Below are 27,068 nucleotides of genomic sequence, written 5' to 3'. Positions count from 1 at the left end.
GATACTGCACCCATTTAAAGAGTACAATTCAGTTGTTTTTACTATGCTAGTACAATTGTTAACCATCACTATAGTCTAATTGTAGAAGTCTTGTTTAGTGAAGCAGTGAGTTTATTGGGGTTCCTTACAGGAGTATGGGTAAAGGATTATTTACAGGAGTATGGATGACTCAAAGGCAGCTGCATCATTGAAAAGCCCACAGTATGGGCTATGGCTCATGAAAGCTGTGTCCCTGGAGTCTAGGCACAGAACATTTTGTCACTCTAGATTAAAGCCCTGCATTAGCAGTCATTTTCCACACCCAACGTCCCTCTAATTATCAGTAACCAATTTTCTATTGAAGCACACACACACACTCATGCATGCACGCTCGCGCATATATATGTGTGGAACATACATAGGGTGCACACATTCCAGGGAATGAGTTTGGAGGACAGAGGACAGTTTGTAGGAGTCATTTTGTCCTTCACCATGTGGGGCTCCAGGATTGAACTCGGGTCCTCATGCTTGGCAACAAGTACCTTTACTCATTAAGCCATCTCCCAGCCCTCCACTAGTCTGTTTTCTGTTTTTGGAGTCACCTATTCTGCATGTTTCATATAAATGGGCATATTGTTTGAGGTGGTTTGTGTCTGCTTTCACTTCACTTTTGAAGGTGCTTCATTCCTATTTTAGTGCTAAGCAGTTTTCAATTTATGGCTATCCCATATTTTGTTTATTTTCTATCTTTGTTGCATCTTTTGGCAATTATAAACCTACATGTGTAAGTTTTAGTGTGGACATATATACTTGGTTCTCTTTTCAGTATATGTGCTAGTGGAATTGTTGGATTCCACCATAACCACGTTTAACTTTTAAAAAATCACCAAACTGCTTTCCAAATCAACTATATTATTTTAGTTCTCCCATCAGCAGTATATAAGGGTTCCAGCTTCCCCTTATTCTGGGTAACCCTGCCACTGTCACTTTAAAAAAAATTATAACCATCATAGTGTGGTGTAGGTGTAACTCATTGTAGCTTCAGTTTGAATTTATTACTGACAAGTGATGTCAAGTATCTTCTCTTCATGTGCTTATTAGCCATTTGTGTATTTTCTTTGGTGAAATATCTATTAAAATACTTTGCCCATTTTATTTACTTATTTGTTTCTTCTTGGTGTTTTAAGACACCAAAAGAGAGGGTCTCATTCTATAGTCCAGGATGGTCTGGAACTCATTATGTAGACCAGGCTGGCCTTGAACTCATTTCAGTCCTCCTGCCTCTACTTCTTGGGTGCTGAGATTACAAGTGTAAGCCACTATGCCTGGCACTTTGTCCATTTTAAAATTGGAAATTCTTATTTTCTTTCTTTGAAGGTGATTCTTGTGCTTTGGTATGATGTCTAAGAAGCCATTGCCTAATGGAAGATCTTGAAAACTTAATCTCATGTTTTCTTCTAAATTTTATAGGCTTATGTTTTATATGTAGGTCTTTAATTTACTTTGAGTTAATTCTTATATATGCTCTGAGGGTTTAACTTTATTCATTTGTATGTGGATATCTAAATGTCTCGGTTTTATATAATGACAGTTTTTACCTGTTTAATAATCCTGCACTCTGGCTGAAAAACCAATCACCTGTGAAATGTACAGGTTCATTTGTGGGTTTTCAATTTGATTCCATTTATCTATGTATTTATGATTATTCTAACAACATGTTATCTTCATTAGTATAACTATTATGAGTTTTAAAATAGGAAGTGTGAGGATTGTTCTCAGGTTGTTCTAGAACACATTGTGTAGCCCAGGCTGGTGTCAAACTCAAACTAATCCTCCTGTCTCAGTCTCCTAGATGCTGAGATTATAGACATGAGCTACCACAGCTGCCTGGAAGTGTATGCTATTCATTTATTTATTTATTTATTTATTTATTCTTCAAGAATTTCAACTATTCTGTTCCCATTGTATTTCCATATGAAGTTTAGGACAAGCTTGTCAAACTCTGCCAAGAAACACAACAAAATAGAACCAAATTCTCATCTGTAGATCAGTTTGGAGGGTAGATTCATCTTTTGTTGGAGGAAGCTACCATCTTTTGTTTTTAAAAAAAGTTTGTTTTTTTTTTTTTTTTTTTTTACAAATCTCATATGATACGTTTTTGTTTTGTCTTTTTTGAGACAGGGTCTCCCTGTCGCCCCAGCTGGTCTGGAACTTGCTATGTAGACCAGAATAGCTTTGATCTCACAGAGATCTGCCTGCCTCTGCCTCTCAAGTGCTGAGATTAAAGATGTGCACCACCATACCCAGCTCATACAACATATTTTGGTCATATTTAAACCTCCTTCCTCTACCTGCATCCCCTTATTATCCCCTGCATAATTTCATGTACTCTATTACACCCCCCACACACACATTGTAAGTCCTATGGAATCAATTCTATGTCGTCAGATGCCTCATTGTGGGTCCATTCACTGGAGCCTGGTTACCCTACTGAGAATCACACTCTTAAAGAACACTGACTCCTCCCCCTCCCAGCAGCTATTGGTTGCCAATAGTTCTGGAGCTAGGGTTGGAGTTTCTTACTCAGTTCTCCACTTCTGTGCTGGGATTTTGTCTGGCTTGAGTTTACATGATATATACATATACTCTATAAAAAGAGATTAAAGTGGTTGGACAGATAGCTCTGTGGTTAAGAGCACTGACTAATCTTCCAGAGGACTCTAGTTTGGTTCGAGCACCCACATGGCTGCTAAAACCATCAATAATTCCAGTTCCAGGGGATCTGACCTCCATGGGATTGTGCACACATGTTGTACTTAAATATATGCAGGTAAAGCACTCATACATATCAAAGAAAAATAAATCTTAAAAAAGAGATTAAAAGGAGTTACCCTATAGACTCACTACATTCTACTTTCCTATATTAGAGTACTGGAAATTGGGTGGGGGTAGTAAGGGGGGTGCAGATAGGAGAGGGGTTCTATATATGATCAAATATATTGTTTGAAATTCACAAAAATTCAGTAAAAAGGAAAAAAACCCACAAAACCAATATTCATGTTTGAAATTGTCAAAAAGGAAAAAGAATAAAAGGAGTTATCATATAACAGGGAGACCTTGCCTCTACTAGATACCAGAGGCTAGCATAGAAAGAGCCCAGTACCAGGAATTGACTCCCTCTTCTGTCACTGTGGGTTTTTTTTTGGGGGGGGTGAGACAAGGTCTCCTGGTAGTCCCAGCTGACCTGGAACTCACTCTGTAGATCAGGTTGTCCTTGATCTCACAGAGATCTGCCTGCCTCAGCTTCCCGAGTTTGGTGATTAAAGGGGTGTTATGCCCGGTGTTATTGGTTTTTTTGAGTGAGGGCTTCACCCCCTACTCCAAGTTCTTTTGAATCCTTGATTCTTTTACCTCAGCCTTCCAGTTTCAGGGATTACAGGTGTGTATCATCATATCTAGCTGGTATTAGTAATAAGACTAATAAGGAATAAGACTTCAGATTAATGAATGTGGACTGCCATTCCATTTATTTAGATTTAATTAATTTATTATTTTTATTTTGTGCTTATGAATGTATTGCCTGCAAATATGTAAGTGCACCCATGTCATGCAATATCCTAGGAGGTCAGAAGAGGGCATCAGATCTCCTGGAACTGGATATATGAATGATTGTTAGCCACCATGTGAGTGCTGGGAACCGAGCCTGGGTCCTCTGCAAGAGCACCCACTGTTTTTAACTGCTGAGTCATCTCTCCAGCCCCCTTATTTAGATTGTTAATGTTTCAATTTTTTGTGATACTGGAGATTGAATTCAGGGTTGTACATTTGAGGCAAGTGCTTTACCACTGATCTATATCCTCAGCTAGATTTTTCATTTTATTTGATGACATTTTGGATTTATTTTCTTCTACATTGTTTTATTTCTAGACCATCTTCTTCTATATTGTAGTTAGGTGGGAGAAAGCAATAAAAGAAATATTCTACTAAGATATATTGTCTGGTCAAGCCTGTGTAAACTAAGGTAGGAGAATTGCAAGTTCAATACCAGCCTGGGCTATAAAGTGAGCTTAAGGCTAGCCTGGGAAACTTAGAGACCCTGCTTAACATGAAAAATGTAAAAGCAGTCTGGGGATATGGTTTAGTGGTACAGCCTAGTTTCAATCCCCACCAATTAAAATAACTTCATTGACTATTTATTGGAGATAGTAGACTGAAAAATTTGTTTCTGGAGGTTTCACAGTCATGTGAACAATCACCTATTAGGATAGGGATGCATAATATATCAAGCAGGTTAAAGGACATGTTTGCTGCCCTTTCAGAAGGAACAACTAAAATCAAGATGTGGATTATGGATTAGCCTACAGAAAAATGATCTGCCTTAAATAAAAACGTGAGGGGAAGAGTGATGGGAATTTTATTTACACAAGTTAATTTTAAGTAAAATGTAGCTCTCTCAACAAATGAAGCTAACATTTCTTCTGAATCCCATGATTTAAACACTAATTATAAATGTACAATTCAGGTAGTATTTGATTTGAATGGACTTATTGGGATGATCTTGGAAATGTTATTTTTGCTATTTTTTGCAGAGAAAATATTTTCCAGTTCATCAAATAACTCAGTGGACTTTTAAATTACTAATTTTTTTTGGTCTTTTTGAGACAGGGTCTCCCTGTAGCCCCAGCTGTCCTGGAACTCACTATGTAGACCGGGCTGGCCTTGAACTCACAGAGATCTGCCTGCCTCTGCCTCCCATGCTGGGATTAAAGGTGTGCGTCACCACGCCTGGCTACTACCTGGTTTTTTTTTTTTAATGTTGGAGCTAGAATCATTTAGATGAGGATTGCTATGTCTTAGATCAGGTTACCACCAAATAGTACTGTAATCCTTTATTTTGGAACAATTTAAGACCAAAAAACATTGCTTGTCCCTCTGGGGTTCAGTTCTGAAAAATAAAAATTAACCTTTTGGAACACCAAACAGTTCTGCAAATTTATTCACCTTCTTGTGAGTTTTTAAGTTGATCTTTAGGTTTGGAATATGTTTAAAATACAAATAATACCAAAACGCACCTGATGACAAGTCATCTTGTCATTCCGTTCCCCATCTACCCCGCCAACCTTCCCTTCTTTTTTAATTTTTAACAAAAATTTTATTGAATTTTTGTGTATTTCATGCAGAAAATCATCTTTATGCCATCTTTCCTTTTGGGACCCTCCCATACCCCCCCCCACTGGAGTTCATACAGTCTGTCATTTGTGTGAAGGCCTATCATGTAAAGTTAGTGTCCTCAGATGACTCTCAGCGCAGGTTCATCCACAGGGATCTAGTCAGCCCATTTAGAGCTCCTCCCTTTAAGAAGATCAGCTCTTCCTCACCCAGCAGTAATCAGCTGTCAATAATTCTTCGACCAAGATTGGGGCCTGCTGCTCATTTCCACAGTTCTGTGCTGGGTTTTTGTCTGCTTAAGTTTGCATGGATCTTGTGCATGCTGACACCATTGCTGTAAGTTCAGAAAAGAATAGTTCCAGGAGCCTGTAAGACTTTATATCCATGTGGTCATGTACCTCCTCCCTGGCTCTTACAAATCTTTCCTTCCCCTCTTCCACAATGGTTCCTGAGCCCTGGGTGGGTGGATTTTGATAAAGAGTCCTGTCCAAGGACCCAAAGTCTGCAGACTCTTATTCTCTGTATTTTGGCCATTTGTGACCTTTTGCATTACTGGCTTTCTGTTGCACGAGGGAGCTTCATTCGTGAGAGTTGAAAGATGCATTAGTGTTCCCTTCCTCCCTTGTTCCAACCTTCCATTCTTATATGCCTTTGCAGCACATGCACATACAGATATCACAAATATGAATATATATTGTCCTTTATTTGTATGAGAAACCTTAGAATACATATTTACCAGCTTTATTGTGGTATAACAAATGTATTGCATATATTTATGATGTTTTGACATATGCATACATACACACATATTGTGAAATCATTACTGCAGTCCAGCTAAGCAATACATCCATCACCTCAGTGGAGATTTAAGATCTCTCTTGGCAATTTTTTTGGTCTTTTTGACACAGAGTCTCCCTGTAGCTTCAGCTGGCCTGGAACTCACTACGTAGACCAGACTGACCTTGAACTCACAGAGATCCGCCTGCCTCTGCCTCCCGAGTACTGGGATTAAAGGCATACACCACCATGCCCAGCTCTCTTGGTAATTTTTTAAGCATATTATATATTTCTAGTTCTTATAGTTCAAGTACATGTTGGGAGAGCTTTTAAGAAATAAATTTATACTTAGTAGACTTTAAACAGTTTGGATATTCAACTTGTTAGTTAAATTGAGGACTTTTCTCATGTGTAAGTTAGTGGAATTTTTTTTATCTTTTCGTCAATAAAATTCTCTTACTCCACAGTAAGGAGGCTATTCTAATCAGGGTTGAACATCCTCTGTATGACAGATCCTGGCAAATAGCCACATTACAGGATCACTTATCAGAGCCTCTCCCTGCTTGAGAAAAAGTTCACAGGGGCCAGGTTGATGCTTGACACCAATGTAAGATTAGTAAATAGTTCGAATCTCTCTATTCCTGTAGTCCATTTCTCTTCTCTGTGTATGTAAAAATTTCAGTGCAGCTTAACTTACACCTCATTAGGAATTCAAAATGATAAAATAATATTAAATATCAGGGTTTACTGAAGGCTTAATTTTGACATGAAATATGACTTAAATATTTCTTCATGTGGGCTTTTCACTTGATTTTCATTTCAACCTGTATAATTTATTTACGTTTCTTTTCCAAGAAGACATCTGTTAAAGACATGGCTGACTTTCCTGCCCCTACCCAAGATGTGACTGGTGATGACAAACAAGGTATGAAAAGAATGAGTTTGCTTCTTTTAAGGACACCTTCATCTATTTCCTCATCTATGATCTGAGAAAATCACTGTAAATGTACATTTGTACACAGGTCTAACCCATGAAGAAATTCTCTTCCTAACAATATTTCTACCCCAAGGCTTTATCTGTTTCTTGATGTTTTGTGGGTGTAGAGGTATAACATGGAGCCCAGCTGCAGTTTGCCTGTTTTACTAGGTACCTGAGAAGCCATGTAGCACAGTGTTCAATGTTAGAAGCTTGTCGAGGCATGGGGATGAGTTGGTCTGCAGTATCCAGAAGTACAGGAAAGACCCTCTCCTCTAAACCCTATACTTTGTATATTTCTTTTATAATTTACCAGGTTCTATCTTATAGACTGTCTTATGCAGACCTCACAAAACTGATGCTTTTAAAAATCACTTAGCATTTAGAGATAAGAAAATTGAAGCTCTGGCAGTATGAATCACTTGAACAAAAAAGAAAAAGAACTGGGACAGCAACCAAGATTTTCTGTCTCAAGCTAGTATTCCATCTGGTGTCTTATATCAGTTCACTGCTCAGGAACGAGAGAAGCTTATCTGAAGTGAAGCTATTTCAGGTTTTGTTGTTGACATCTGCCATTAATTCAGCTTTACATAGATGTTAAAAATGAAAAATAAGTTTTCCATTCAGCAACAATGGTTTCATGCTTTCTATTTAAATATTTGATGAAGAGATCCAGGTGGAACTAGGACATTATCTGCAGCCCATGTACTCTGATCACTCTCCTAACTGATGGGACTTAGCCTTGACTACAAAGTAGAGTAATTAACAGGCAAGCTCTAAAAATATCGAAGCTGGAGTTTCAATCCCAGGCATTCTTCTGTCATTGAGCTGGATGTTAGTAGAGAAAGTGGATGCTTTTTGCTAATACCCCTCCTAACCATTAGAGTCTCTCTGTCTCTGTCTCTCAAGTGGAAAATATGTCTTTGCTCTTTAGGAGGGAGAACCTATTTCCACACTCTACGAGTTTTTTTTTTTAATTTCATTTTTTATTGAACTTTTGTGCATTTCGTAAAATTCATCTTAATCAAATCAAACCCCCTTTAGCCCCCTTCCCCCACCAGATTTCAGGTATTCTGTCATTTGTCTTAACAAATGTTAAGTCCTATCCAGTCAAATATTTGTACCCAGATGTCCTTTGGTGCAAGATCATCCACAGGAGTCTAGTCAGCCTGTCTAGAATCACTCCCTTAAAGATGATCTACTCTCCCTCACCCCACAGTAATTATTTGCTAATAGTTCCTTGGCTAGGGGGCTGGAGAGATAGCTCAGTGGTTAAGAACACTGGTTGTTCTTGTAGAAGACCCGGGTTCAAATCCTAGCACCCACATGGCAGTTAACAACTGTCTGTAACTCCAGTCCCAGGGCATCCGACAGCCTCTTCTGACCTCCGCGGGCATTGCACGACATGGGTGCACTTACCTACATGCAGGCAATACAAGCATACACATAAAATAAAAAAAGAAATAAATTTTTTTAAAGTTAAAAAAATAGTTCCTTGGCTAGTGTTGGGGCCTGCTGCCCATTTCTTTCATTCTATGTTGGATTTTTGTCAAGGTTTTCATCATTCTAGTAAATGCTATAGTAACCTCTAGAGGTTTATAAGACCATTTTTATAAGTGATGGATAGGGATTCTTCATTTTAATGTAATATACCTCAGAAATAAAATTTCACAAGGCTTTTGTTTTTTTCCTTTTTCCTTCTCTCTCGTCTTCCTTAAAAAATGAAACAAAACACTACTAGCTTTGAAAAGTACTGGCAATGAAGCATTATCCAAGGATGTGTCTGAGGATCCAGGTAGGAGAAAACCATTTTAATATATTTTCTATATGATTCTTTCAAATTGAAAAACCCCCAGCAGTTTGGTGACTAGAAGATTGTTGCATCTGTGATGATGTCAGTTTTTTCTAATTTTTTGTCTTGTATTTTGTTACAAAGAAACCTTTAGGTGTTCTATCCTCTCCCTCTTTTCAAAAGAGGCTGCCTTTAAGTTCTGAATTTAATTTTCACCGAAGGAACCACTCATTTTGATTTTAGGGTCTTGTGAAAAGTATAAAATTGAGACAGCTTAGAAGTGAGATGATTTAGACAAGCTACTGTACTTTCTTGTAGAGTTGGGAACTGATAAGATAGAGTGAGTAGAGGCTGAGTTGGTATTTTCCATTTGTAAAGCATCAGTCTTAAATATCTAATACTCCTTCGTCATCAGAAAGGTATTGCTTAAACATGGAGTAGATTCCAAGGAGAAAAATTAAAGTTGTACTGGCCAGTTTCTTAGAGAAGTGGAAATATGCTTGTGAAACGATAGAGAATGACTGGGCTTATGTCTTCAGCTCTTCTGATGGAGCCTTTGATGAAGCAAGATGAACCCCGTGTAAAATCAAGTGGCTCCAGAAAGCATTTATTTAGATCTTTGGTTATGAGAATTTATTTGAGTGAAGTCCTTTCTTTTTAACTGTTATTCCTCTTGAAAATTTAGTGTGTAAATTATGTTTGTTGTGATTAGCAAGCTCTCATCCTGGGCTTATGTATTTAAAGATGCAGCAGGAGGATCACTAGAACATTGAAGCTGTTATAAAACATTTCACAGACACTAAGTTCATTCATCATTTAAAAAGATGGAGAGAGGGGAAGGAGTAGGGGATGGGGGAGGGGCAGTGAGGAAGAGGTAGAGGCAGGGGAAGAGATAGAGGGAGTGAAAGGGATAAAGACTGAACGAGAGTGTGGTTGACTTCAGTGAATGAGGACTTGAGAAATCACTACCTCCCCATAGTGATTCTGGTATGGGGCCTATTTTGAGAACTTCTACCTCTGGAAAGCGATGCTACAAAATATAAATTAAGATTGTAGATTAATCAACTCCAAAAGCAGTGGGAATCCTCAAGCCTGATTTTGACTTTTGAAACATATTTGGATCCATTCATCACAGGGGAAATGCTCTATTTGTATAGGCTAAACACCTGGGGCCAATACTTTGCAGTTCTTATTTCTGGTGCTTCCTGATTTTTGTAAATTTTGGGTCATGATATTAGTCAAATATACTTAAATTTGTGGTGTTAAATTGATGCTTCTCCTACAGGCTTTGAGGATCCTGTTTCTATTTGTTCCAGAGATTCAGCATAGGATCAAATGTTCTCTGAGTTATGAACCTTAGATCTCATTTTTAACATTCCTTGATTAGGGACTTGGCATCACCAAATAAAGCCTAACAGGTATGCCATAGCACGTGGAGTCTATCTAAATTTGTTTCACACTGCCTAGGAGCATGCTGTGTGTTTTCTGATTTGTTCTTCCCATTGCTGCCCTCTTCTGGATGTGACAGGATCCCTCATCTCAAACATATTTAATACCCTGTTTCCTGGAAGACACCAGAGTCTCCCCATGGGAGTCTCAAGATAGTAATTATAATTCTGCATGGCAGTCCATGTGCTGGAGACATTTTCCCTCAGTTCAGCTGCAGCCTTTTGGAAGGTTAATCATTAGGCCCACTCCTTCTTCCCCTTTCCGTTTCCTAGAAAGGTGACATGCCTGGAGTGTTGCAGGAAACGGTTATTTCCCCTCTCTCCAGCTACATGAGAAAAGGTGGGATCCATCCATTGGCTTTTGCTTGCATTTGCAACACAGTGTGCCCTTCCCATTTTTGCAGATATTCACATGCATCAGGAGCTGAGCCTTTAAGAGTGATAGACTGAAGAATTAACTAGAATAATACTATTGAGTCTTTTGTAGCCCAAAACCCGAGTAGATTTACTAAGCTGTGCCTTGAATATATCTTTGCACGTAGAGGGAAAAGCATCTCTCTGCTCCACTGTCCATAATTGGTGTTATTAATAAGGATAACAGTGAAGGTGCTGTGGTGGATGAAGATAAGGTGATACTGTGTCATAAGGAAATGGGAACTCCTTGTTAAATATTTTCCATATGCCCTTACCTTTTAGTTATTGAATGTATATGTATTAGTGGAGTCTAAGAGGTCACATATCTGGTGTCCTACTCCAACCTAATTCAATCTTTGTCTTGATGTTTCTGAGTTTTGCTGAGGTGTTTCCGCTCCATGTGGTCTTGCAGACTGTGGTGGGCAGTTCTAGGCACTGTTGTGTGGCCAGCGACTGCCCCACAGCCTTTCTGCATTTCAGCAGTTCTCTCCTTCCACTACCTTCTCCCATCTGTACCTCCTTTTTTATCCTGGAAGGCACTAAACCTAGAACCCAGATTTTCAATCCTAAAATATTAGGAGCTTTTATTTACATCCTATACAGTAGTAGTAATTTTTGAAGTTCTGCAGTGCATTCACCTTTCTTGGGACCTTTACCTTTGTAATTTGTCCTGTGAGAGAGGGGCTTGTATTATACTGTCTTTATGCAACAGGGGAGGAAAGGGAAGTTCAGGTATTTAGTGTCATGGTCAGGAGGAGCACCCGGGGCCTCAGGACCCCCAATGTGGTCTTTGTGTCTCTTTCTTTGCTCATCTACACCCTCACCCCATCTGTCTGTCTGTCTGTCTGTCTGTCTGTCTGTCTGTCTGTCTATCTCTATTAGCAGGGCTCACCCTTCCTTCCACACCCATCTCTGTACCAGCAAAAACCGAAAGATAAACACAAATGACAAAGGAATTAACGGTTACTGTGGTCTGGTTTGGGGAACAGTTTTTTAACATGTTAGTACTTTTCCTACCCAAATATTTCTCAAAAGCAGTGAGGCCTGAGGAAGAAGAGGGACACGGAGTAGCAATAGTCAGCCTGCTCACAGGCCTGCCTCCAGTTACGCAGTGAGTCTGGTGGCACCCTGGCCTCCCAGCTCCAGGGCAGCCTCTTTGGCTGAGAGAGAAGGGAGGCCCCACATACAAAGGCTGCCTTTCTTTGGTGCCTGGAGTTGGGAGAAGGCAGGGAGCCATTTTTCCTTCTTTGTCCAGGTGTGAGTACATGACATGAACAAGGAGAGTCTAAACTCCTTGGCTTTCTATACTTTTGGTGGTGGTAGGTTATGGCAGCATTTCAGTTGTTTGAAGCTGAGAGATGCCTGTTCTCACTATAGTAAGCCAGAATGTTTAAGTCAGAAGAAATGCCTCTTCTTTATGCAGCTGACCATAGGGAGAGGATCTCCCTCCCTCCCTCTCTCCCTCTCTCCTGTCTCTTTCTCCTTTGTGCCTTGCTAGCATTTATGAGGATTTTCAATTCTCCTTTCTGCTCTCTGATTGTCTAACCCAAGGGTCTTAATGATCATTATCAGTTTAGGCTACTTCATACCAAAGAGGATTTTTATCTTTGGAGCAATGTAAAAGAGGAGGGATTAGTGCAGTGAGACACTTTTAGATAAATATATAAAAAATAAAGAAACAAATTATATTATCCTCATAAGTAGCACTCTGTGTGAACTTTTATGATGAAAGCTTGCAGTGTTCATAAAACCTTAGCAGAACTATGGGCTTCTAAAGTCACCTTCCACAGAAGTATGGAAACACAAAAAGATTGATGTTTTGTTTTTGTGTTTCTAATTGCTCCCCATAACTCATGGTGGAAAAGTAGGCTCGATTGGTGTTGGTAGTGAGCAAGTTAGCTTATGATTTAGATTTGATGAGGAAAAGTTGTACAGGGGACAACATGTTGAAATGATTTCACTATATAATATTCTTCATCTGATTGGATTGTAGAGACAGGGGAAACAAGGATATTTTATCTTTCTTCTTTCTTTTTATGGGATGATTTTTGAGACAGAGTCTCACTTTATAGCACACCCAGGTAGCCCTGGAACTTACTGTATAGCCCAGGTTGGTGGTCTCGAACCCATGGTGATCTTCTTGCCTCAGCTTCATGAGTGCTGGCAATATAGGCATGGGCCACCACATGTAGTTAAGGATATTTTCTTATAGGAGAAGTTGCATGTATTCTTTTAACTTATTTGTTGGAGCTCAGCATTTTTGCATCCCCGATGTCATACATCACTTCTAGTGACTCTTGCCTACAGCAAACACACACACACACACACACACACACACACACACACACACAGGGTTTTGCTAAGTAGCCTTGGCTGTCCTAGAACTCACTATGTATACCAGACTAGCCTCGAACTTGTGACAATCTTCCTGTGTCTGCCTCTCGAGTCCTAGGATCACAGGTGTGAACCACTGCATCTGGCTCTGGTAATATGTATTTGAGGAAAATGTGTAGCTTGGTATATTTCTTTCTTGCCCTCTGGAGAGACTTGTTCCAAATCTATTATTAGGCTATCATGACAGACCAAGAAGCCTTCAAGTGTGAATCCATCATTACATAAAATAGCCTCTTAAACCAGGCATGGTGGTGCATGCCTTTAATCCCAGCACTTGGGAGGCAGAGGCAGGTGGATCTCTGTGAGTTCAAGGCCAGCCTGGTCTACATAGTGAGTTCCAGGACAGCTGGGGCTACAGGGAGACCCTGTCTCAAAAAGACCAAAAAAAAAAAAAGCCTCTTAAGTGGGTTGTCTTTTTATCCTGGAATGTCTCCATTAATCCATTCGTATTTGAGAATGGCTTCTCAGTATTCTGACAAAAGAATACATATTGCTTTTCTTTCCTTTTCACATACCTTTAGCTTTAAAAATAAATCAGAGAATTATGAAAATGTGGAAGCCCTCAAGTTTTTCACATGGACACACCGACCTCACATTTACTTGTTGCTGTGTTTCGTATGAACCAAGGTGCTCCGTCTCTTCCCTCTTTAATTACAGAACTGAAAACCCAAGCAAACAATAAATAATCTTTTGTTTCAGCAACTGCCAAGGACTGCACCAGTCTCAAAGCAAGACCAAGATCCAGGTAGTGTTTACTTAATTTCTCCTTTAATGCCTTTTGTGCCTTGTCCCTGTTTAGACATAAAATCCGAAACTGCAAACCTACATCCAAAGCACCATCCCCTCTGCCTTTAGACTTGAATTTAAATATGTGGGCCATTTCACTCCTTGTGAGTGGCCTGTTTAGAACATGCACTGATGCTGGGGAGCCCCTTAGTCTGTGTGGATTAGTGCCAAAAGATGGTGGCTGATGCTGTCTGGTCCCCTGACAAGAAGTAGTTTTTGTAAGGTGACTGAGTAGGGGCAGGGTGATAAATAATTGAGGGGAAGGTATAGCTTTGTTAAGAGGGAACTAAGGTTAAAAGGTAACAACTGAGATTTGTTGTCTTGCCAAAAAATGAGTCTTGGGAATAAAATCTAGAGTGGGGCAAAGGCGTATGGTGACTTCAAGGAGACCAAGCTTCAGGTAAGCAGTGCTTATGGTCTGCTTGAGCTTATCTTAGCCCTTCTCAACTTCACATTTTAAAAATACTCAAGTTGTGGTTGATGTCAGACTCAGAAGAGAGGAGCAGAGGAGAAATACAGAAACACTGAAAGAGTTAATCCAGGGAAGATGAGAAATAATGTTGGTTCACTGTTAAGCAGTAGAACTGCAGTACAAGAAGGCTTCTATGTGTGTTTTTCTGAGTTTTGCTTGGGCTTTTAGATACTTTTTCCTTCCCTTGGATACACATTCCTGAAAATGTGTATTTAAACTTCATCATATCTTATACACTCAAAATACCTATATTAAAGGAAATAAATAATCTTACTATAAATCAAATAATTGAGGTTTGTTTCCTTGTTTATAGAAGCCACAGATACACACACACACACACACACACACACACACACACAGAGTAATTCATTTGAGTAGGAAGAAAGGTATGACCATTCTCTCTATGGTGACCACATTGACTTGTTCTGTTTTTTAAGGATGAATGAATCTTTTAAAATTAATTTGTAAGAAGCTTTGGGATATTGAAATGATAATATTTATTCACTTATGCAATAAGAAAAGCCTTCCATGAGTTTCAGAAATCAATCTATATATACTACACTAACCACAAATTGAACTTTATAACTTTATAACTTCTACTGACTTCACACCCCCAAAGTGAATGGCATTATAAAATCTCATAGGCACATGCTCCATTATTAATGGTCTGGATAAATTTTATATGTTATTCTTTCAGAGGTTGGCCTCATGGTCCAATTTGGATGAGTTTATTTTCATTATTTATAGTTACTCTTTATTGAGATGAAAGTGTCAAATGAATTTTATTCTCATTTTTCAAATAATAAGGATTTGTAGACATATAAAAGAAAGAAAAATTACCATTCTAACATTACTTTGTTCATCATTTTGTCAGTTCCTTGTATATTTATTTTTTGCTTGCTCACAGTCCTGGTATGCAACCTCACTTGCTTGATATTCAGTACCTTTCCATGTAAAAATATAAATATACATATTATATAGATATGAAATGGAAATGAGTAATGTGGTGTGGGATAGCCTGTATATGTGTGTGTGTGTTTACATGTACACACACTATGTATACATATATCTTACTCTTTTTTTCCTTGAGAAGATGTCACCAAAGCTTTATGTGGCATAAAAGTTTTTTTTTTTTTAATATCTAGCTAAGATCTCTAGCTGCCTTTTTAAAGCCATAATTCTCTTTAAAACTTCATTGTCTTTTTACATCAATTCCCTTTGATTTGTTTGAAAATATTAGTGCATTCTTCCCTTAGTTCCTACCTGTATTCTGTGCCTGTTTTATGGGACGAGGAGCAAACCAAGAGCATATCCCATACCATTATTATGCTTTTCTTAAAAAATCCTACCTTGCAAGACAGACAAACCCCTCAACTACCAGAGAGAAACTTTGAGAGACTTGTTCAGGAACATAAAAATTAACTTCTCTGGAGACTGAGGAGATGGTTCAGTGGTTAAGAGCAGAGGACCTGGGTTCAGTTCCTAGGCAGCTAACAACCATTCATAACTCTCTGGCCTCACACACTCTTCTGGCTTCTATATGCATTGCACACATGGGTGTACTTACATACATGCAGGCAAAACACTCATACACAAAATAAAAATAAAAAATTAAAATGAAAAAAAAACCTTGTCTGTCAGTAGCCAATTATGGTTTGGAGGAGGGGGCATCCTATGGGACCCTGCCCCTCTCTAATGAACCATTGGCTACAGATGGTTTCTGGGAGATGAACATTGTCTTCAGTTGTATACCCACTGAGGAACCCACCAGGCAGCAACTGATAGTTCCAAACCCATGGTCACATAAATGACCATGGCTAAACTCAGTGGGTCTCATAAAAAAAAAAAAACAATAACATCCACCAAAAAACCTTAGGGATATGGGAAGGAGGATTGTGGGGAAAGGTGGGAGGGGGGTCTAGGGGGGGGAGGGGAGGGGGCATCCTATGGGACCCTGCCCCTCTCTAATGAACCATTGGCTACAGATGGTTTCTGGGAGATGAACATTGTCTTCAGTTGTATACCCACTGAGGAACCCACCAGGCAGCAACTGATAGTTCCAAACCCATGGTCACATAAATGACCATGGCTAAACTCAGTGGGTCTCATAAAAAAAAAAACAATAACATCCACCAAAAAACCTTAGGGATATGGGAAGGAGGATTGTGGGGAAAGGTGGGAGGGAGTTCTAGGGGTGGGAGGGAGATTAGAGAGGGGGATTGTAATAATCAGAATGTATTAACTTGTCAATGAATAAGCTCAACAAAAGTTAGAAGCAAACAAAAATCTTGCTATGCCAGAAACAGCTTTGCAAAGAACTAACGGGGCTTAATAGCCATTGGTAGACTAATTTTATGAAGTACCACTCCAGTAGCTGAATACATAGGCCAGTTTCCTGAGGTTAATTTGATTCTCAGGTGTATCTCAGAGGTTATTTTCTGCTGTGATGTGAAGTCAACAGAGAAGCTGAATGGAAGAGATGGACACATCCACTTCCTACATGCTTTTCCTGACATCATATTGGGAGCCTGTCCTTAGTAATAGACCAAATTATGGAGTATAATTAATTTAGAAAATACACAGGCTTCCAATAAATATTCCAGCTGTTACTGACAAAGGATGTCCTTTTTGCTTCATGAACACTAAAAGAATGTTTAATATATGGAATATAGAAACAGAGGCTGGAGTTTGGATTGAACCTGTGTAACTGTAGTTTTGTTAACTGTGGTAATATAGTTTCGTTTTTTCTAAATATCATTATTGGAGTTATAGTGTTAGAAGTCACCAAGTCAGCTGTGCCCTGCTGCTAAAGAAGATAAAATAAAGTCTTTGAAAATTTCCACAAACCCTTATTTCTCAGGGCAAGGCAAGCTAAATGGTTCAAGCTGATTGATGTGTTTTCCTTTCCTAAACTTCATGTGTGGCATATTCATTTGCATATTGAGTTTTTTCGTCGTAGCTTATCTGTCCCGGTGTCCATATGTACCTGCCATTACATTTGTGCATTAACAAAAGTTTTGCAATCAGTTAATAACCATTAAGCCCTCCCATTAAAACACAGAAGTACCCAAGCTGAAGGGCTTATGTGCTATTCTTATTAACAACTCTAGTAGAAATGAATTTGAATTTACACAAAACCATTTTTTAGAGGGAGTGTAAATTTAGGCCTATCACATAATAAGAATAAAGAAGTTAAAAAGATCCCATTTAAAGGATGATAGACTTTATGACTGCATTTGGCAGCTTGTCAGTCCTCTCCGGTCATTTTGACTTTGGGGTATGTTCTATTTCAACCCAGCTTCAGGGAGTAAAGCTTTGCTCTTTCCCTTCTGACCTTCCCTTATTTTGCTACAGATCTTACTCTAGCACCTCCATAGAAGAGGCCATGAAAAGGGGGGAGGACCCTCCCACACCACCACCACGGCCACAGAAAACCCATTCCAGAGCCGCCTCCTTGGATCTGAATAAAGTCTTCCAGCCCAGTGTGCCAGGTGAAGTGCCCCTTTGTTCCCCAAGCCCTTCCCGCCCCCCTTTTTTGAACCAGTAGATGTGTTTGCCACAGAGGTCTCTGGTTGTTGTTTTGAGACAGGAACTCACTCTATAGCCCAGGCTGGCCTTGAAATGATTATTTAACCGCAAGGTTGGCTTTGAACTTGTGGAAATTCTCCTGCATCAGCCTCTCAAGTGATGGAATTATAGGTGTGAGCCACCATACCCATCTTACACAAACTTTTAGCAAGCGGTTTTATCTCGTGAAGAATACACTGTTTCTGTAGCTGACCAGATAGGCCTTAACATATATGATAGGATGCATGAAATCTGGTGGGGAGGGGGCTATGAGGGGTGTGGATGGGGAAGGGAGTCTAAATTTGATTAAGATCAATTATATTAGATGCACAAAAATTTAATAAAGTATACATAAAAATAAAAAGCATCTGGTGGGACTGTAGAAATGGCTCAGTAGTTAAGAACACTGGTAGCTCTTGCAGAGAACACAGACAGCTTCCGTACCCAGCACCTACACAGTGGAAAAAAACACCTATAACTTCAGTTCCAGTGGATCTAATGCCCTCTTCTGGCCTCCATGGCCATTTCATGCACATGGTGCACATACATATATACATATAGGCAAAAACTCATGCACATAAAATTTATAAAAAGCAGATGTATCTTTGTGTCTACTTAATTTAAGTCTATGTTAGTTCATTCTCATGGGAAGGTACCAGAGTCTCTCCAAATTATGTAGACTTTTATTATGTTCCATATTGCTAAAAAATATTAAAATTGTGACAAGTCAGAAAATGTATGAAGTAGATTCCAAACCTACCAGGAGTTCTCCTAAGAAACTTACATAACCCCCTTTATCACACTTGCCTTTAGATTATAACTTTAAAGAAACAGGATCAGACTATACTTGCTGTTCTGTGTCCTGACCTTCCTTATTAGCCATCTTTGTATTTCATAGTGAAGAACTGTATCATTCCTTTTAATACCAGTTTGACATGGACATAGCATAATTGATTATGTGTTGATGGAGAAATTTCCTCCCCAATAGACACAAACCTCCTTGCAACCCATCTTGCTCTTATGTTATGAACAAGGCAAAAGTTATCGATTATTTTATATCCATGCCTTTGTTTCCTCATCTAATTATTTTCCTGTACTAAGTCCTACATGTAGGGTTTTGAGGTCAAAGGCTGTAGATGTTTAAAGTGTAGGTATATGTTGCTTGACTGCTGTAGACAGCCTATGAACTTAGTGCAATTCTAACATTGTCTGAGAATATTGCCTTACACTGTCATCATTGTGGATTAACATCTTTTTGTTACCTATATGATAAGAAAATTATTATTATTGGCCATTATTTCTTCTTTGTGATTCATCTGCTCACAAGTCTCAGTCAGCTTCTGTTGCTACATCTCTCTTTGGCTAATCACAGATACCACTTACTAGCTCTTTTTCAATTTGCTTAAGACATTCTGGACCTCCCTTATCCCAGGCACTTGGAACGTGAGGGTCACCGTGAGGAAGCCAATGTGGCTTGCTGCTTTGCTGGGTCTTTATCTCTCTAGTCTTTTCTTCTGCTGATTTTATCCCTTAAGACAGAGTCTATCTAGGCTGCTATGTTTATAAAAACACAAGAATAAGCAAAGGTATGGGAGAGAGGGAAAGATGGTTTGAGATGAAGCAAGATATGAACTTGAGGTGAAAGGCAAAGATAAAATGAAACCATCTTAAAAATTGGAGCTCACAGAATGGTGGAAAATAGTAAGTGAAGCTAAGTTACTGAGACAGAATGGCCTGAAGTGTAATGATAGTGTGGCTAAGATATTGGTTGGAGAGAAGGTTCAAAGAAACAAGAGTGTTAGAAGAAAATGAAGAGAAAATGAGATAGTTAAAAGAGTGAAGATATTTATTTACTGCAAGAAGCAACAAACAAGAACCAAAGGATGGAGAGTTCAGTTCTTGGTGCAGACTTAAGAGACTAGCTTGAAAGTAGCATCAATGCCTTCAAATTTATAAACAGAAATAACATGATATAAGAAAGTGTAAAAAACTGATTCAACATGTAAATCTATAAAAGCAAACAAGGCCAAATTTGGAAGTACAGGACAATAGGCTTCAACTTTGAGAACTGAAAAGAAAATGTGGATGTGGGGTTTATAGGAGCCCAGGGTTTTAGGAACAGGCATCAAACAGAGTGTGGACTTTCATTGGAAGAAGGTGATATAATCTGAGCACTGTGTAACAGGGAGCCCATAATTTATAATAGCTAATCTAGGTCTTGGATCCATTGATTCACCAGTTCTACACAGCTGCTGTGTTTGAAAGATGATAGAAATGAGCATAAATGGGCCAGTGAGATGGCTCAGTGCATAAAGGCACTTGATGCCAACTCTGGAGACTTGAGTTCAATCCCCAGTACCCACATGGTGGAAGTTGTAAGTTGTCTTCTAATGTCATGTGGCACACGATACACATAAACAAATAAATGTAATAAGTATGTAAGGAAATCTAAGTCAGAGGTAATGTAAGTCTATAAAACATAGGGATAGTCAAGCCTGGGGCCTGCTAGGTCATGATTATGTTTTATAGGTCTGTTCTTTCAGCCATGAAAATTATACTACTGAAATTCCTGTAAGAAAAAAATCACACAGTGAAGCCAATTCTTTCTAGACTCAAGCTTGCTTTTTCTCATTTCATAAAATGACATTTTTCTCTTCCACTGGATGGGAATTCCCTTCATTCCACTCTTTTTTTGGTCTGTTTTGAGACAGGGCTTCCCTGTAGCCCCAGCTGTCCTGAAACTCAATATGTAGACCAGGCTGGCCTTGAACTCACAGAGATCTGCCTGCCTCTGCCTCTGCCTCTGCCTCCTGAGTGTTGGGATTAAAGGCATGTTCTACCACACCTGGCTCTCCCTTCCACTCTTGACTCAGACCTTCCTCTTCCAAAGCCACATCTAAGGTTTGCAGCATGAGGTTTCCATAGTGATGTAAACAGCTTTAGCTATAAAAAAAAAATCAAAAAAGAAAGAGTATACGAAGTTGTTCAGGAAAAAGTGATGGGGAGATATGGGAGGAATTGGAGGGGAGAGAGTGGGCATGGATTTGATCAAAACACCTTATATGCATGTATGAATTCTCAATAATTTTTTTTAAAGTTAAAAAAAGTTTTATTGTGCCTTTGCCACAATAGCTCTATCTATTACTGTTATTGAGTATCCTAGCAGAAGACACTGAGATTGTGCGAGGAGATATAAGCATTCCTTTTAAGATTTAGAGTAGGAACTTTCATCACTCCTACCACCTCTGCTCAGATCAAGTGAACAAAACCTGTTCCCATGGATCTGTCTAGCTGCCCAACTGGGTAGCTATTTCCTACTGACACTTTTTTGCTTTAAAAGAGGAGAGTGGATGCTGATGGAGAGCTTTTTCTACCACATCTCATGTGGCCACATCAATTGAGAGCCACACATTAAAAACATTGGGATGGATGAACAGAATACATCCCTGGGTAGTGTCTTCAAATGAGCAGCTAATTCCTATCTGTGGTGGTTAGTGTTAATTGTCAAGTCAACAAAATCTGGAATCACCTGGGAAGGGAGTCTCAGTGAGGCATTGTGTAGATTAGATTACCTTGTTGACATAGATGGGAAGTCCTGTCCACTATGGGTGGCCCCATTCTCTGAATGGGATCCTGGACTGTGAAAACAGAGAGGGGGGCTGAGTAGAGGCAGGTATTCGTTGCTCTCTGCTGCTTGACTGGATATGATGTGACCAGTTTCTTCAAGCTCCTGCTGCTGTGACTTTCCTTTATGAGACTAACCTGGAACTGTGAGCCAGAATAAACCTCTTTTCCTTTAAGTTGCCTTTGTCAGAGTACCTTGCTTTTTTTTTTTTTTTTTTGAGACAGGGTCTCTCTGTAGCCCTAGCTGGCCTGGACTTCACTATGTAGACCAGGCTGGCCTTGATCTCACAGAGCTCTGCCAGCCTCTGCCTCCTGAGTGCTGGGATTAAAGGCATGTACCACCATGCCAGGCTGTGAGAGTATTTATTATCACAGCAACAGAAAAGATACAAAGACACTATCATTGCTTTAGATATATTATAATAAAATTCGTTCCACAATTTAAAAATTGTAGTTCATTCATACCATGGAATCTTATGAAACTATTCAAATGAATATTTTCTGTGTACTACTTGGAAAGCTATCTGACATAAATTAAGCAGAAAAGATAACACTGCAGAATATGTGTGTTTGTAAATGTACAGACATTTCCAAGAAGAGTACTTTTTTTGAGAGAGAGAGTCACTGTAGCTCAGGCTTGCCTTAAACCTGCCTCTGCCTTCCAGGTGCTGAGATTGCCCTGCCTGACTCAGAAGAATACGTAAACTGGCAAATGATGGTTGCTTCTGGGGAAAGAAATAGTGTGATTGGGGACAGGGCTAAAAGTCAGAACTACTTTTCATTGAATATTTATTTGTACCTTTTAAATTATCACCTCACCTGCAGATATTACCCATTACACTCTTTAGCTGTAACAATGGTACATGAGAATCCAGAGGCCTTTTTCTTGTTTGAATGTGCCTGTCTCAAAGTTGTCTACCACTCCACCATATCTAGGGTATCATTATGACCATCTGCTACCACCTCCTGGAATGCAGCTGAAATGACATAAGAATTCTAGAGCTTTCTTTCAGGCTCTGTTTTATTCTTCAACTTTCCTCTCAGTTCCTTTTCACACAGGTGAATGGTTTTGGAGGACTTTCTCAAGACTCCATTGTGAGACGTTTGCTGGAGTCAACTGTCATGGTAGGGGCTCTGGCTTAATTTGGGAGGTGAATGGGTTTACTGAGTAGTGAACTGAGAGGAGTGTGTCTTGGGTCTTCTACAAATGAACATGTCTTTCTTTAATGAGAACTAAGTGAACTTGGGAGTAAGAGATGCTCTCAAGATTAAACTTACCTCTCAAATTCTTTGAAGAATGAATTTGGTCACATAGATAGCCCTGCCTTGTAGATTGCCTCTTGCCTCATTCCTATAAGAGCTAGTTGTTTCCTTTTGAAATTTAGTAGAAATTACAATTATAGTAAAATTATAGAATTCCTGCTTCACATTCAACTTTTCAGGTTCATAATCATGTCTAGTTTGGGCAATTTTATTTTTATGAATGGAAGTTTTCTTAAGATATGATTTATATACTATAAAAGTCATCTTTTAAAAATACAATTCAGTGTCTTTTCACCTATTTATAGTACTATATAACCATCCACACTATGCAATTTCAGAACACTTTCAGTACCCCTCCATTAGTAGTTGTTTCTCGTTCCACCTTTCCCTCCCTCTAGTCCCTGGTAACTATCAACCGTCTTTATATTACTATGTATTTGTTTTGGACTTCCCATACTAATACAAAATGGGGTCTTTTGAGACTGGCTTCTTTCATTTAACCTAAAGTTTTCAAGATTCACCCATATTGTAGCATGAATCAGTATTTCATTCCTTTTGTGGCAGAATAGATATACAACATTCTGTTTTACCATTTATCTGTAGATGAGCATTTGCATTGTTCCATTTTGCTATTCTGAATAATTCTTCTCTGACCGCTTATTTCCATGTTTTCATGCAAACACGCTTTCCTTTCTCTTGGATATATACATAGGGCCAGAATTTCTGGTTCCTATGGCAACTCTATATTGAACATTTTGAAAATTTATCGAACTATTTTTCAAAGCAGCTTCACCAACTTACTATTTTGCTAGTAATATATCATCAGGATTACAGTCCATTTACATCCTAATTATACTTGTTATTGCTCTTTAAATTTTAGCTTCCTACTAAGTACGAGTTGGTATTGTTATTGCAATATTTAAAACTTTTTATTGAACTTTTGTAATTTCATACATTTGTTAATAAAATTTAGCCCCCCTCCCCAATCCAGGCCTCCCCATCCCCCCACCGGACCTCATGTATTCCGTCATACATGTTAAGTCCTATCCAGTTAAGCATTTGTACCTAGATGTCCTTCATTGTAAATTCATCCACTGGAGTCTAGTCACCCATCTAGGGATCATATGTAAGGCATACTCTCCCTCACCCAGTAGCAATCAGTTTCCAATAGTTCTCAGTCTAGAGCCAGCCTGCCACCCGTTTCTCTCCTCCCCTCTGGGCCCTTGTTTAATGGATTTGGCATGGGTCTTGTTCTCAATGCCACTATTGCCACAGGTTCACATATGCAAGCCTCCAGTGGCCTGAAAGCCTCTGCTTCCCTGATCCCTTCATGAACCAGCCATGGCTATTATAATCTTTCCATCCCCCTCTTCCTTGATGGTCCCTGAGCTGTGGGTGGGTGAGGTTCATTATTGCAGTATTTTAATGACTAATGTGATTGTTGACTATATTTATGTCATGTTTGGAAAAATGTCTGTTCAAAATCTTTCCCCATTTTTAAACTGCATTATTTGTCCATTATTTATAGTTTTTAAAAACATATTTAAGATACAAGTTCATTTTCAGATCATTCATTTACAAATATTTCCTCTCATTCTGTGGGTTTTCCTTTTGCCTTTTTGATGGTATCCTTTGAATCACAACATTTAAAAGTTTTTATTTTATGTGAATGAATGTTTTGACTGTTTTATGTAAGTGCACCCCTGTTATGCAGTGCCTGTGGAGGCCAGAAGAGGGTGTCAGATCCTCTGGAACGGGAGTTAAGGACACTTATTAGCCACCATGTGGATGCTGGGAAGGGAACCTGAATCCTCTGAAAGAGCAGTCAGTGTTCTTAACTGCTTAGCCTTCTCTCCAGCCTTAAACTTTAAAAATTTTGATGGCATTCAGTATACCCACTTTTGTCACTTGTGCTTTTTGGTGTCTGGTCTAAGAAATGATTACTTACCTCAAGTTCACAAACATTTACTTCTCTTCAAAAAGTTTCATAGGTTTTGGCTTTAAATTTATGTCTACCATCCATTTTGAATTAAGTTTTTCATATTTTATGAAATAGAAGTCCAGTTTCATTTTTCTGCATATGTTTTTATCCAGTTTTCCCAGTACCTTTTATTGAACAGACTATTATTTTTCTTGGCAGTTTTGTGGAAAGTTAATTGACCACAAATGGTGTGAGTTTATTTCTAGACTCAATTCTATTCTATTAACCCGTATGTCTATCCTTATGCAAATACCACCGTGTCTTCACAGTGTCTTGGTAATTGTAGATTTGTAGTATACTTTGATATCAGGAAGTGTGAGCGCTTCTATTTATTCTTTTTCAAAATTCTCTTGGTTATTCTGATTCTCTGGCATTTCTTCATGGGATCTAGGATTATCTTGTCAGTTTCTGAAAAAAAATTCAACTGATATTTTGGAAGGTACTGCATAAACATATAGATTTTTGGTTAGTATTACTCTCTTAATCATATTGTCTTCTAATACCCAAACACAGGATATCTTTACATTTATTTTCAACACTGTTTTTTGCTTTTTAAGCATAGAAATATTATCCTTATTGTTAATTTGTTCCTAGGAATTTTGTTCCTTTTTCTAGTACTCCAAATAGGTTTATAAAGGAAAAATCAATTCCACAGCCTTCATTGCTAGTACATAGAAATATAGTTGACTTTTGTATATTGATTATGTGTTCTGTTTTGACTTCTAACAGCTTAGCTACTGCAGCTACTTAAAAATGAAAGATTGTGTCCCTTTTAGTGCTTGGAAGACACCAATAGAATCATTATTGAATGCTAGAATCTAGTTTTAGTTTTTTCTTGTATATGAAACAGATTGATCTAGTATCATTTATCAACTGGTATGTACTTTGCTATGAAGTGACCACTCTATCTTAAGTCAGTCTTCACTACTTATAAGAATTATTTCTGGGTTATCTACTTCACTACTGCCTACTACCAGATGTAATAGTGATTATGGGTGATAAAATTTTGAGTCTCCCTTTGTGCAGAGGACACTTTTAAACAAGTTTGTGTGTATTATCTCCAGTCCTTACAGTAACGCTGTGAGGAAGGTGCTGTTTTCTTCTCCATTTTACTGATACAGGAACGAGTATAAGAGTTACTTTTGAGCTAGTAGCAATTGGAGCTAGGTTTTTAATTATGTGGTCCAGTGCTAGAGCCCACATTCTGCAACCTTAATGTGGGCAGTATCTCTCTTCTCTCCAATCCACAGGTATTTTATAGGTTTGTCTGCTGAGCTTTCTCTGCTGGAAGTTGAGTTCTTAGGACATAGAAGGAGATATATATCATGCTTTTATTTCTTTTGCTCCTTGGCCTCACTTCACTTTTCCAGCCTTCATTCAGACTCAGGCCTTTGGCTGCTACTGCAGTCACTTGTCTTTGAAGAGCTAAGGAATACCTTCTAGTTTTCTAGATCAGAATCCTTGCCTTCAGACTTGATCTTGTTTGTAACAGAGGGTCTGTCCTTAGAAGTAACACAATCAGCATTTATATTGACAGAGCACTAATGTGTCTAAGGTTTTCAGTACTTGTGGGATTTAAAAAAGGCGTTGGCTGTAGTATACTGTTTCTTTGGCATGAGATTTGAAGTCTAGAAGTTCATGTAAATAAAGAGAAGTACATTTGGGCATTGACCTGGATGAACATTTGAGGTATGAATATAGTTCAGTTTTTTCCAGGCCTGGCTGCTCTGGGGTTCAGCATGAACATCCAGATAAAAGGCAGTCTCAGTCTTTGCAAGGTGTGGTACAGTGTGCTATATGTCCTTGGCTTATTTTGCCTTTTCCTGTTCCTATCTCTGTTTACAGGATTTTTTTTCTTTTTCAATAAATTCTGTGAGAGTTTCTTTATTAATAAGTGCTGTGGTTTGTGTCTGTAGAAGGCAAAGCCTGGGGGCTTACTGACCCTTCTGAATATGAGGGCACAGCCAGTTCTGCTGGTGGATAGGGTGCATTGTCTTTTCTTCTCTCTGGTTTTATGGAGATTCCTGGTTGGTAGAATGCTTTAAGGAGGGAGTGTAGGGGAGAAGCAGGATTATAATCTCTGGAGAAGGAAGTAGTAACAGTGAGAGTGACTGTTCTTTTGAAAATGTGTGTACATTCACTTAGGTAATAGACAATTTCTTATGTGTAAAATTCAGACATCATGAATCTGTTTCTTGACCTTATCCCCACCAAGTCCAGTGTGCCAAATTACTTCAGGCAGTGGTTCCTTCTGACCCTTTCTAGTGCGTGTATTTGTATACCTATGAAATCAATGTCAGGATTTATGCCTTTAAAATACTTGAGACTACATTATGCATACTTTCTTCATGTTTTTTTATACTATATTATTTCTTAGAGGTATAGCCATATAAGTACTGATAATTTTGTCATTTTTATACATATGT

At 38.7% G+C, this 27,068-nt stretch overlaps 1 protein-coding gene across 9 annotated transcripts in view; it reads left to right on the top strand.

The window, feature by feature from the left end:
• The window catches only part of Reps2 (RALBP1 associated Eps domain containing 2), a 258,844-nt gene that overhangs the window by 136,790 nt on the left and 94,986 nt on the right, over window positions 1-27,068 (top strand). For 3 of the 9 annotated variants that reach the window (XM_008852210.3, XM_008852209.3, XM_017802956.2), the window contains exons 10-13: window positions 6,781-6,850; window positions 8,643-8,696; window positions 13,649-13,694; window positions 17,562-17,698. In XM_008852210.3, the coding sequence (XP_008850432.1) occupies window positions 6,781-6,850; window positions 8,643-8,696; window positions 13,649-13,694; window positions 17,562-17,698 (307 nt within the window). The remainder of the gene's footprint in view (window positions 1-6,780; window positions 6,851-8,642; window positions 8,697-13,648; window positions 13,695-17,561; window positions 17,699-27,068) is intronic. The other 6 variants (XM_029555605.1, XM_008852211.3, XM_017802954.2 and 3 more) reach the window with 5 other exon arrangements.

Source organism: Nannospalax galili, unplaced genomic scaffold (assembly GCF_000622305.1).
Source record: "Nannospalax galili isolate Female #2095 unplaced genomic scaffold, S.galili_v1.0 scaffold325, whole genome shotgun sequence".
NCBI lineage: Eukaryota > Metazoa > Chordata > Mammalia > Rodentia > Spalacidae > Nannospalax > Nannospalax galili.
This window is presented reverse-complemented; position numbering and strand designations above follow the sequence as displayed.